The 12,173-nt window shown below is 32.5% G+C and overlaps 2 protein-coding genes across 2 annotated transcripts; both read left to right on the forward strand.

Moving 5' to 3' along the window:
- The first annotated feature begins 11 nt into the window (after positions 1-11).
- LOC139810186 (palmitoyltransferase ZDHHC6) lies at positions 12-3,292 on the forward strand. Its single transcript, XM_071773544.1, has 7 exons — positions 12-259; positions 987-1,168; positions 1,476-1,560; positions 1,839-2,113; positions 2,180-2,392; positions 2,548-2,735; positions 2,827-3,292. The coding sequence occupies exons 1-7, from the start codon at positions 205-207 to the stop codon at positions 2,948-2,950; spliced, it is 1,122 nt and encodes a 373-aa protein (XP_071629645.1). The 5' UTR covers positions 12-204; the 3' UTR covers positions 2,951-3,292.
- A 1,743-nt stretch (positions 3,293-5,035) lies between these two features.
- LOC139810196 (putative defense protein 3) lies at positions 5,036-11,538 on the forward strand. Its single transcript, XM_071773556.1, has 4 exons — positions 5,036-5,317; positions 5,858-6,086; positions 9,082-9,289; positions 11,251-11,538. The coding sequence occupies exons 2-4, from the start codon at positions 5,870-5,872 to the stop codon at positions 11,312-11,314; spliced, it is 489 nt and encodes a 162-aa protein (XP_071629657.1). The 5' UTR covers positions 5,036-5,317; positions 5,858-5,869; the 3' UTR covers positions 11,315-11,538.
- The last annotated feature ends 635 nt before the right edge of the window (positions 11,539-12,173 follow it).

Raw genomic sequence — 12,173 nt, forward strand, 5'->3', positions numbered from 1 at the left:
GTCGCTAATCGCCCGATCGCCGCTCGATAATGTGAGTGCAGCGTGCAGCTGTCGTGACAACAACGTGAGACGCACGTTTTTCGGTGCCGGTTGCCGTCGTCGTCGCTGCCGCTACGAGATTCGCCGGCGTCGTCGGTCCTGGGCAGTCCTGGGGACGTCAATGGGCGTCCAGACGCGAACTCGAGAGCGCTATAAGGTGACAACATGTGCGTCGGCCCGCTGAAGAAGATATGCCATTGGGGACCGCTCTCCGCGCTCGGTACGTGACAGCCGTGACAGCCTGACAGCTGTGTCTCCTGTCGACAAACTTTGGCCTTTTCTCACTTCGCTGTCGCTGTCGATCGTTATCTCGTCGACGAAAACGCGATAGACCCGTTGATTGCATTCTAATCTAAGAATGACTGTTAACTTTTATTCCCGCTAATATAATCGGAAATGATTAACGTATCGAGTACTATTGTTCTGTAATGTAGATTGAATTATTAATTTTTTGTCCATTGACATGCGAAGAAAAATATAAATGAAATTGTATAAGAAAATGTGAAGAACTGACGAAGGGGATGGAAGTATAAACGAATACTGTCCAACTACTTGACAGTATGATGTTCAAAGAACCAGGAAAAATTATATATTTTATCCTCGTCGATTTAATCTTTCTTTCCATTATCAAGTGACAAAGAAAGATAATTCTATCCATATTAACGAAATAGTATTTGATAAGTTAATTGGAGTTTGATCCAAGTTATCCTAAAGTAGTATATGGCAGACATAAGTTTTCACTGTCAATAATAGCGAGAGATCGCTTTATTAAAGAGTATACTTTAATGTAACGTTTTGTTGTATTTATATTTATTTTTTGTATGATTTTCTGCACATTTTTAACAAAATGGTCTACTGTACTTTTACTTGGTGTTTTCTTGGTATAAAATTCTGATGGCAATTAAATTATTTGCTGATTGCTTTTGTCACATTAATTTGTGTTGCAGCAACGATAAAGATAATCACGTTGATGACCATACACTGCAGCAGACAGTGGTGGCCGCCACAAGACAGTGTTCCAGCGGCTGCCAGTTTCTTGCTGTTCTTCACTCTCAGTGGATTGACTCTATTTCATTTCATCAGCGCAATTTTTGAAGGACCTGGATATCTTGCATTAAAATGGATGCCGGTAATATATTACACATTTACCACTGAATCTGTTTAAAGTAAATTCTTTCATTTCCAACCGTTTCTCCTTTGCAAACGGCTGAAAATCTTTAAACTTAATTTCTCCTTCCGTTTTCTTTTCCATTATTTTATATTTATTATTTAATTAATAATAGGAAATTGAAAACGATAGATTTGTATGGTCCTGATTGGAAATTAGAGGGATTTGACTGTATTAATTTAATTTCATAATGAACAATATAATTTTTACCACCTAAATATTATTTATATGTTGTTAATATATTTGCATTAATATGATTCACTTTCAGGAGAAAGCTTCAGATATGCAATATCTGCAATACTGTATCGTCTGCCAAGGTTATAAGGCACCGAGATCACATCATTGTAGGAAATGTAAGAGATTTAATATAATACAAACAATAAAGTAAGAATAATAAATATAGATATTATTTAATATGTTTTTAACTTGTAAATTTTTTAACAATAATTTAACGATGGATTTTGCTACGAACTTGCTTATCAATGTATTATATTATTATTATTGACAGAAAAAAATATTCTCTAACGTAACAATTTAGCATATGTAATGCAGCATTGTTGTATCATTTTCAAGCTCAATACATCAATTCTATTTTAATTCTTGTTTAATTCTTTTCTTATTTACTTTTCAGGTGATCGTTGTGTGATGAAAATGGACCATCATTGTCCATGGATAAATACATGCGTTGGACATTACAATCATGGGCATTTCACAGCATTTTTGGCAAGCGCAGTCGGTGGTTGTTGCGTCGCTTGCGTTATATTAATTTCCTGGGTAGCGACTGTGCTATCACTGAGGCCTTTGCCGTTTCCACCACCAACGGTTTATACACTAATATTAGTAGTATTTAGCATTGGTTTATCAATCGGCGTTGTACTTGCAGTAGGAATGTTACTATATTTTCAGGTAAATGTTCTTAATACTATTATGTTCAATTGATACGTTAATTTCATAATTCTTCAAATTGCATAGATATTAGCCATCGTGAGAAATCGAACGGAAATAGAAGATTGGATTCTGGAGAAATCCCGATATAGGCGAGATGACACAGATGCCAAATATGTACATCCATATTCAAAGGGATGGCGTTTTAATATTAGTCAAGTTCTTACATGGGACTGCACTCCTGTCGGCGATGGCATTACTTGGCCCGTTATTGATGGCTGTGATCAATATACATTGACGGTAATTTTGTTCAAATAATAAAAAATTTATAATAAATGTATAATAACTAACAATTAAAGAGTATATCTGATATAAGAATTTTATAATTGTTTGTTATACAATATTATTAACTCTTGAAAACTGTATTTATAATTATGTTAATTATTATTTTGCAGAGAGAGCAGCTTGCACAAAAATTAGAGAAACAGAAAAGAGCACGCAAATATAGGATTATAAAAGCTGCATCAGGATCCAAGTTTCCAATTGGACACGGCTTTGGCGTATTTTTTCATCCGCTTTGTACCGATGAACCTCGCATCAAGTTAGATATAGATGATATTGTGATCGTAACACGTTGGAAAAAGTATGCATTCCGTATTTCTCATTAAAATTTCTAAAAATGTATTTCTTTGGATAATTTTCTATTTGACGGAAAATTTTTTTATTTTTTGCAGATATTGGTTATTTGGGGAAAAAGAACGGAAGGAAGGAGAAGAGACGAAATCGAAACGTATAAGAGGATGGTTGCCGCGGCCCTGTGCGGTGGAAATAATAGAAAAATCTGTATGGTTTAGATAATTTATTCAAGAACGATTTATTAATTTTTTAACATTTGTATGACAATATTCGTGAAGATATGAGAAACTGTTTATAAAATAATTTCTCATTTTTTATAGTACATAAAAACTGAAGAACGCGTGTCATTTGTAATCGAGAAATATTGCATTGTTTATGCCTATTCGTGTTCAAATCGATATATTTTTCTTGTATTTACCTCACACTATAGATTAAGACATTTCTTATGTTACAACACTTTTGTATAAATAAGTAAAAATGTATATACACTTTTGCTTACTCAGATGTTCCAGTAAGTTCTTAGTGTAAAAATTTTGTTATGTAATATACATATACATATAATTATATACATACATATAATTTAATAATTACATATAAACGTAATTAGTATGATAACGTGTAAATATGAACTATTTAATAGCAACAAATCTTATTTTGTGAAAAATAATATTCCAATTAAAAATATTTTGAATTATTAATATAAGTTTTTTTATCAACTTTTTATGAGAACAAAGGTGCGTGTCACAAGAATTTATATACATACGTTAGACGTTAGACAACAGGAAAAGCATTTGTAATGCGAAACAATATGCAAATAAATTGTTTGGTCTTGCGATGCCGATTACGAGGTAATCTGAAAGTATTTCTAGTGCATATACTACCGACGGCCTGAAAAGGCCGTGGAAAATCAATAGCACACAGTGTGAAAAGTCACATTGACTGAGTGAACTCGCTATGCATGTGTTAGAGCATGTGTAGGTATGTGTAATCCGCGCACGCTTTTGCATTATGCGCGCTCGTTCGAAGAGTTTAACACGCAATACATACAATTGCTCTGCATGGCTGCAGAGCATTTTCTATTATTCTACTCATCCCTATCGAACGCAAATGTTATATATATATATATATATATATATATATATATATATATATATATAGTAATAATAATCGGCGGACGAGTATATTATACACAAAGGGAAGTATTGCGTAAGGGTCAATGTTAACATTGACCCTTACGCAATACTTTCCTTTGTGTTACAATGTTACATCCTGATGTGTTGCAAGCCGCGAATTTACGTGCGTAACAGCGTTATGCGTAACATTTAATAATCGGCAGTGAAAGGATCGTATTAGCGACTCATGAAGTACGTAATCGAATGCAATATGCAACAACTCAATTTGCCGCGAATGCTTACAAATCGATAAATCGGTAAAGAAAACGAGATGTCACTATATATATTCCAAAACAAATATCTTGCGATATCAGGAGCTATCGTTGCTTTGTCAAAATATCTGTTGCCGTTCTTGAACTCCTTTTCATAATTTTATCTGTTTTATTTAATCGATATAAATATGGATTCCTTTCATCCATTCACTTGAGAACTTAGAGTTTAATATTCATATATTCTCTTGCGAAATGTACTTTAAAAGCTATGCGAGAGAACGAGATATGTATTATAAATACAGAACGAAATTGCAATAGGTTTAACAGCGAGCAAATAATACCTATAGTTATTCCGCGTGACAACAGTGATAATGAAGATTAAGTTTGTCGTATTTGATAAAAGGCAATGCAAATAGCGTGGATGCATGCACATAAATGCCCAAGAGTGCACTACTTTAAACAAACGCATTTTTTATTTTGATTTTATATATTTTATATAGAACAAACAGCTTTTTATAAAAACATTTTATTCTAATTTAATGTTTAATAATTTTCTAGATCAATTATTCTTCCTTTTTAAAGAGAATATTAATAATCGCCTTAATATTATGCACTCTTATCTAATATTCTAAAATTAAAAAGCCGACGAATTGTAGGAGTTCAGCAATATAAATGTATGATTAAAATGCATTTTTAAATTTATTTCTATTGAATATTAGATACAGTATATTTAAATATATGCACCTTTTAGTAAATTTAAAGTTTCAAGATGGCAAGAACACAAGGAGATAATTCTAAATAATCACGTAGGTGCGATGAATAACGGCGTTTTCCAGCAAGGAGATCAGCCTCATACTTGGTGAGAATAATGACAGCGTTACATCATGTATCGTTATGTGATACGTAAAAGGAAGTAACACATTTACGGCAGTATTTTTTGCTACGTGTAAAACTTGTAGATATTCTCCTAAACGAACGAAGAGTGGAACCGGTTGCAGGATCGACGAAGGAATCGAGTGAAAGTGAAGGATTAATTTAGCAAAAACGGAGTGCGCGGCTTTGTGATCCTATGGTGGGATCCCACCAACGTTTGGCTCGCCGGCAATTGATCGGGTACCGCAGTTTCTTACGTGCGGATCTGTCACGAGCACGAAATATCCTTTTATCCTTGCGCGATTGTTCGTGCAAACAGCTTATTGTTTCGAGTAAGTCTCTGCAGTTTATTCCGTTATCGCACGAAACGATTCAATTCACCGCTTGTGTGAAGAAGTCAAGGAAATGATTGCTTTCGATAATCTCTGATCGCTACATATTCATCTTCTTCAAATTTATCCTAAGTAGTATCTCATGAATTTCTCTGTGTTTTTAAATTAGGTTTGTGTATTCGAACTTTATTTATGAAACCAGACGTGTAGCAAATTATTTATTAATTAGTCAACGACGTTTTAAATTACGTGGACAATATCAACTTGATATCATTTATATAGCTATTTCTTGTGTACATGAACTATTTGGTAATATATAATATATTATATTAGCTATTCCTGTAATATTAAATCGCGTGTGACATAAGCGCGGATAAATGATCTGCATAAATAAAAGACGTGATATAATTAAAACGGATTACTTAGAAGCTTTAGAAGCTAGTATAGAGAACGTTATACATTCCACTCATCCTTTCCGTCAGGAACGATCAATATTAATGAAATTTTGTTGCATGTATCTCTCGCGTCGTCGAAACGAAGGAAGCGATCAAGATGCATCTCGTCGGACACATTACGGTTTTATTCGCATTCATCCTCTTCTCGTCGATTTCCGTCCTCGGGTTTCCGGATGGCGGGCCGGTGGACGCGTGCGTGAAGCCACGGCCTAATCAACCCTATCATGGCGAAGCGCGATCACAGCCCTTAAACACGAGCCCTTACAAGATACTGGCTTCGTCGTCGCAGTATGGACCAGGCTCGCAGGTCACAGGTGGGTCAAGCGCGTCTGGTGCTTATCTTGTATTATTAAGCACCATCTGGTGGTTCTGGGTTAATTTCTTATTACGCAAAATAAATGATAAAATTTTCATTAGAGAAATTTTCATTCATGAAGTCTAGAGCACTTCCGAGCGAGAGATAGCGATACAATAGACTAGAAAGTAATTTTATAAAGCTGTGGCGTGTACGCAAAGTCTTTAGGGTATACAAAGGATTCATATCGTTTGAGCTAAAGTTAACGATAAGATAATAAGAACAATATATAGACTATACAGTATATGTATACTGGCGGCGAGAATCGAGAAGCCGTTGAAATTAAATATTATTTGATAATAATAAATGAGCGAAACGAGAAATAAATTAAGCATTATTCTGTAGAAAAAACTCATTATTTTTATTAGGATATATGTGCAAAAAAATATACATTTATAAACTTGTAAAAGTCGAAAAATTGGTTAAGTTGTGTAGCTGTGTTGGTGATGTATATTTGAAAGATCTCAATACGGACGGCTAACTTTATATAAAAAGAATTTACTTGAAATTTTTTTTAATTACAAATTATTAAGTTATTATTAAGCTACAATTATTAATGTTAGAAAATGCAAATATAAAGAGGCTTAGAAGATTAATAAATCAATTGAAATAAAAGAGGCTCAGAGCCACAACTAGATGCTCGTGTCGATGTATTTAATAAAAATTATTATTCACAAACGTTTCGGTTCATATTTAGATACTTATCGATATATGTCTCGATTATTAATATTTAAAGTGACAGTTTATAACATGTCTTACCATAAGAAACATTAAAATTCTTTTTATTATTGCTTTTATTTTTTAACATGTTTGTATGAAGGGAACTTGATTTACGCTTTATATGATTACCTTGATTATATATACTGCGAATAATACGTTGTTGCGTGTTTATATAACTTTTAATTACAGTTTTCTTTTGTTTAAATTACACGGAAGATGTCTAAATATAGACAGAAATGTTAGTGAATAATAATTTTTACATCGACACGAACAGTTGTAATTCCGAGCCCCTTTTATTTCAATTGAGTTAGAAAATGTGTTGAATAATTTTTAAAAGTAATTGTTCTTCAATTATTATGTAAGTTCAGATGGTCATTATTTCAAATATGTATGACATTGAGTAACCAATCAAGTTATTAACTCTTTTCTATTTTTATTTTTTAATATACATATATGCTCCTTTGATGATAGATTTCTTTTAAGTGTAATGTCTAATTTATTTCAATCTGTCTACTCATTGTAAGATAACAACAATTTAATTTTAGCAACTTTTCAAAAAGAAAAATGTTGCGAATATCTTGCGACAATTAAAAATACAAAATTCTAAGATTGTGTATAATAAAGTGAAATATGTAATTATTTTATAAAAGAAAACACACACACACACACAATTGTAATGCAGAGTCGATTTCTTTTTCTCTGTTTCTCTTTCTATTGCCATTTCTCGCTTAGAACTCCAACTCACAATCAGTGCAATTCTATGCGAATATTATTATTATATATAAATTAATATATAATCTAGTTCATCTCATTTTTATCACGACAGCATGCATTTTACCCGACACGAGATAATTGGACCGATCAAAATCACAACTGTGAAACATATGTTAAATGTCCGTAACGATTCTATTGGCTTCGTTGAACACATCTGCGCTCGTGGAACAATGGCGAATTAGGCCGACAAGAGGGATAAACGTGCCTGTGATCGTTTTCGAGCGTGCAAACAGTTTCCATACGTGGGTCACGCGTGATTGAACGTAGATATGTCATTCATCCGCGAAGGAAGGTTGAAACGAAAGTCTAAGAACTGCGTAGTTGTGAAATGACATGTCAATATAAGACTGTGAAAACTCGTGCAGAGATCAAATGCGTGTCAACTAATGCCCGCAATATCACAATGCGGATATCTCGCAGACAAAAATTAAATTTTGTTCTTTTCTTTTAACGTCTTCTTCAAACAAGATAAATGTAACGCGCGCTTTTAAAAAAACAGTGGGAAAAAATGATTTAAAAAAACGCATAAATATAGATATTTAAAAAATATATCGTAATTTAATTTGTCTAGAAAATTGCAATGAGTTTATCTATTGCAATATTATAACAAGTTTTATAAAACAATTCTCTACTTTGTGCATGTGTCTCATTATTTGCAAATAAAAGATATAACAGCAGATATTAATAAAACTACTAATATGCAGGATAAATTAACTGCTAAGATTAAGTTCAAATTTTTCGAAGTTTAACGAGACGTTTCATCGAACGTTACGAAAGTCATAATACTCAAATATATAAATTTAATAAACTTGAGATGTGCTTAATCTTTTTTCATATATATTATATTTCTCATTTAAATGTTATGTATTTTATTATATTTTTTATTCCATTATAATCGTTACTCTATATTTGATAACACGATATACATTCCAAATGTAAAATTCTCACTCGTTATTCCCGCACTGTTTTCCGCTTGTTGTTTTCCATTTATTCTTCTGGAATTAATGTAACTTAATTCGTTTTTTATTGTTCTATTGCGCTATCTGATAACCAATTCGATACTACAGGATTGCACAGCGTAAAAGTTCAAATGTTTTCAAACAGTGGATTTTATATATATAGTTACGGTATCAATAATATAATCCTTTCAGCAATTTTTTGGGGCTCGTCTCTCTTCTTCGTAGTTTATATCTAGTTTATTCGTGATAACATTCGTTTCAAATCCCCTGATGGATATAAATAGCGAATACTGCTGTTATGTTCGACTACCTGCTATTTCTTTTCATATGAAATCATTTTGCCGATATTGCGATGGATTCGCGCGCGATTGCCCTGATCACGCCACGGCAAAGTGCGCTATATCATCTCAGATACAGATATACACCGCGGTGATAAGGGGCAGACTGAATTTTATCCGATTGAATAATGTCCATCTTCATTGGATCTCGTCTATTTTTCAGTCACCATTGTGGGTGCCTCGTTTAAGGGATTCTTCCTGCAGGCACGTGATACCGGTACAAACGAATGGATCGGATCCTGGGCTCGTACGCCGAACACGAATATACATTCCGAGTGCAGTGCCGTGACGCACGCGGATCCGCGCGATAAGGAGCAGGCTACCTTCATCTGGAACGCACCGGCAAACGCACGCGGCAGCGTTTACTTCACGTGAGTGCCACATTCTCAACGGAAATCCTGTGGGAAATATCCATTCTCATGCATTAACGATAGAGTGTAGGAAGGACGATTCTGAGAGTTATCGCAAATTGCGACCGTTGAGACCTTCATTGTCTATATAATTATCAAGGGTTCCTTGGAAGATGTGACTTCGATGAGATATACGATATTACATGCTATAAATACATATACATTTATGGCTGAAATGGTTGCTTAAGAATTACGCAATAAAATTTCCCGTAAATTCATACCTTGATTGCATATTTCACGACAATTGTGAGCATATAATTTATTGTAATCATATGGTTTATTGTGACCATATAGTATGCATTTTATGCAACACATACAGCTCAAATTCCAATAATTACGATTAAATCATTATTCTTGATCGAAGAGTATCTCGACTTTCTCATTTTTATTAAGAATTTTTTGTTTTAGAAAGAAATGGAATTTTTAATCACGAGATTAATTTTGAAAAATCAAAAATTGTGTTTATATTGTTTTTATAAAAGATAAATAACACTTGCGCATATAGTTCTCTATATAAATACAAATAAGTTTAAAATATCATCAAAATAAGTCAACACGTTCAAAACCGGTTTTTTACATAAAAATAATTCACAAATATGGTAATCAATTATGTCACATTATTATAACTATGACCTATAATAATTTCATAGTTATTAATAAGGATATTAAAATATTTGTTTTCATATTTGTTTCATATTTTAAAATTCTTTTTTCGCATAGACATGTATTTTACATTTACAATGCATCTAGACAAAGCAAATTTAATAACAATTAAAGTGAGCACAGTTTAATTGTGAGTTCAGCTTCAATAAAAAATGTTTCTGTTAAATTTTTTAGAGAATTAATTCTGTATATATATATATATAGAGGGATGAATAGCATACTTAGTTCCTTGAATGAATACAAAGAGTCTTAAAGTATCTTCTTAAAATTTGAAACATCCGACGATCTTAATAGTCTTTTGATCGTTAATGAGGATATTTAATTTTTTTTCAGTACTTTTATTCGCGCAAACGTATATTTCATGGCGCAGCTAAATCAAATTTAATAGCCATAAAATGAGGTATACCCAATGCACGCGCAATAATTCGCAATGACGCAGCGGATCTAATTGTACGACGTTGACCACTGGAAATAATTGCTTTTATGCTATTCGGTCATTCGTAATTGCACGCATACGTGAGACGTGTTAATAATCCGTTGAATTCCCAGCATGGTTGTACATTGGAAAGTCGGACTGCGAGCGGTCGGTCTCTCCATCACCTTGAATGCTTTGTACAAGAATAAATTTTAAAAAATGTTTATTATAAATTAAAATTACCTCAACATATATACAGTCACATTATGCAGATGAAATATTTCTCATATAAATCTCGCATTATCATCAAAACGAAAGGTAAACCAGAATTTTTTTCCGGAATTCTTAAATGAATTTTAAGCCCCGATTTTTTCTCAGCAAGGAAGACAGGAAATTCAGGATTGAAAAATATATATTTTTGGATCTTAAGGTGAAATTAAATTAAAGGATTTTTCATGAATTTTTTAGAATGCAATTACAAAACAAAATTGCTTTATTTTTATAGAACATTACAACAATGTGATAAGTACTTTTAAACTAATGATAGATTTATAAAAAAATTGTTATTTATACAACTGAAAGAGATTAAGTATCTTATGATATATGTATACAACTAAACATGTCAAAATATATTACATTTTTTAAAATGTAATGCATGCAAAAATAATTTGATTTGGCTGTTCCATTTCGCTACGTTTGAGCGAACATAAAAATGGTTTATAAATTGTGAAAGAAAATTAGTGTGACTTAGTAGGTACGATTTATATACTTATGTTTTAATAGATACTTATGTCTAAAGATATTTTAATAATTTATTACAATAATATGTGTCTTGCTGTTTCAGGGGAACTGTTCTAAAGGACTACGCAACATTCTGGTCCGATCTTGTATCGGAGGTTGCACGATAATTCGTCAGCATATACATGTCTGCATCTTTACTCGTCGACGAAGTGCTTTCGCCAAAGGATAGATTCCATTTTTATAAAAAAAGATTTTATTTTGTTCATTCGTTGTGTATTTTGATATGTCTGCGACACGTTGCGCAATATATATTTTATATAAATCTTGTATTTTTGTACCATCACAGAAACGCCGGGCGTTTTAAATAATAAAAAATTATTGGTGTTGTTTGTTCCATGTATTCCAAGTTAACTGCATCTCGATTTTAATTAATTCTTTTCTAGAGAGAGGAAGTCATTAAGAAACAGTTACCGTAACATTTATTTATCAACTGTTTTTTTTCCTGTAGTCGGTTTATTTGTTTCTCAATAAAATAAATGGAGAAGAATCGCAAATGGAAGAGATTCTTGACCTATCTGAAGCGTTTGCGTAATAATCGATCGGTCGACCGAATGTGAATTATCATATCTGCAGCATTCTAGGAGAACTCGTTTTACCTCGAAATGCCATTAAGGAAGATTGCTCAAGTCGATTGGCAAAACATGTATATAATTTAGTATCGATAAAAAAGGAGATAAATGATATCTTCGTAGTTTGTATATAAAATTTTGCAATAAAAAAATCTTTTGTTATTCATTATTTAAATTGTAGAGAGACCCGTTTAAATGCATGTCGTTATTCGAGTAGGTCATAATGCTCATAATGAAACTTTAACAACTTTCGCGTTTCACTTTTACAATACAACACAATTTTACAGTTGGCTGCAAAATTAGTCAAAAGCGTAATATTTAATTAAAATATTTAAAAATTATAAAATTTTCTTCTGGAAATGTGTGTGCGCTTTGTCATGACAGAATATAAAATTCT

Source organism: Temnothorax longispinosus, chromosome 3, assembly GCF_030848805.1.
Source record: "Temnothorax longispinosus isolate EJ_2023e chromosome 3, Tlon_JGU_v1, whole genome shotgun sequence".
Lineage (NCBI taxonomy): Eukaryota > Metazoa > Arthropoda > Insecta > Hymenoptera > Formicidae > Temnothorax > Temnothorax longispinosus.

Excerpts from the sequence above, each read along its gene's own strand:
- LOC139810186 (XM_071773544.1), top strand. The coding sequence starts at position 205 with ATGTGCGTCGGCCCGCTGAAGAAGATATGCCATTGGGGACCGCTCTCC. Across the intron at positions 1,169-1,475 it reads TTGCATTAAAATGGATGCCG|GAGAAAGCTTCAGATATGCA; the intron begins GTAATATATTAC and ends ATTCACTTTCAG. Across the intron at positions 2,393-2,547 it reads GTGATCAATATACATTGACG|AGAGAGCAGCTTGCACAAAA; the intron begins GTAATTTTGTTC and ends ATTATTTTGCAG.
- LOC139810196 (XM_071773556.1), top strand. The coding sequence starts at position 5,870 with ATGCATCTCGTCGGACACATTACGGTTTTATTCGCATTCATCCTCTTC. Across the intron at positions 6,087-9,081 it reads ACCAGGCTCGCAGGTCACAG|TCACCATTGTGGGTGCCTCG; the intron begins GTGGGTCAAGCG and ends TCTATTTTTCAG. Across the intron at positions 9,290-11,250 it reads CGCGGCAGCGTTTACTTCAC|GGGAACTGTTCTAAAGGACT; the intron begins GTGAGTGCCACA and ends TTGCTGTTTCAG.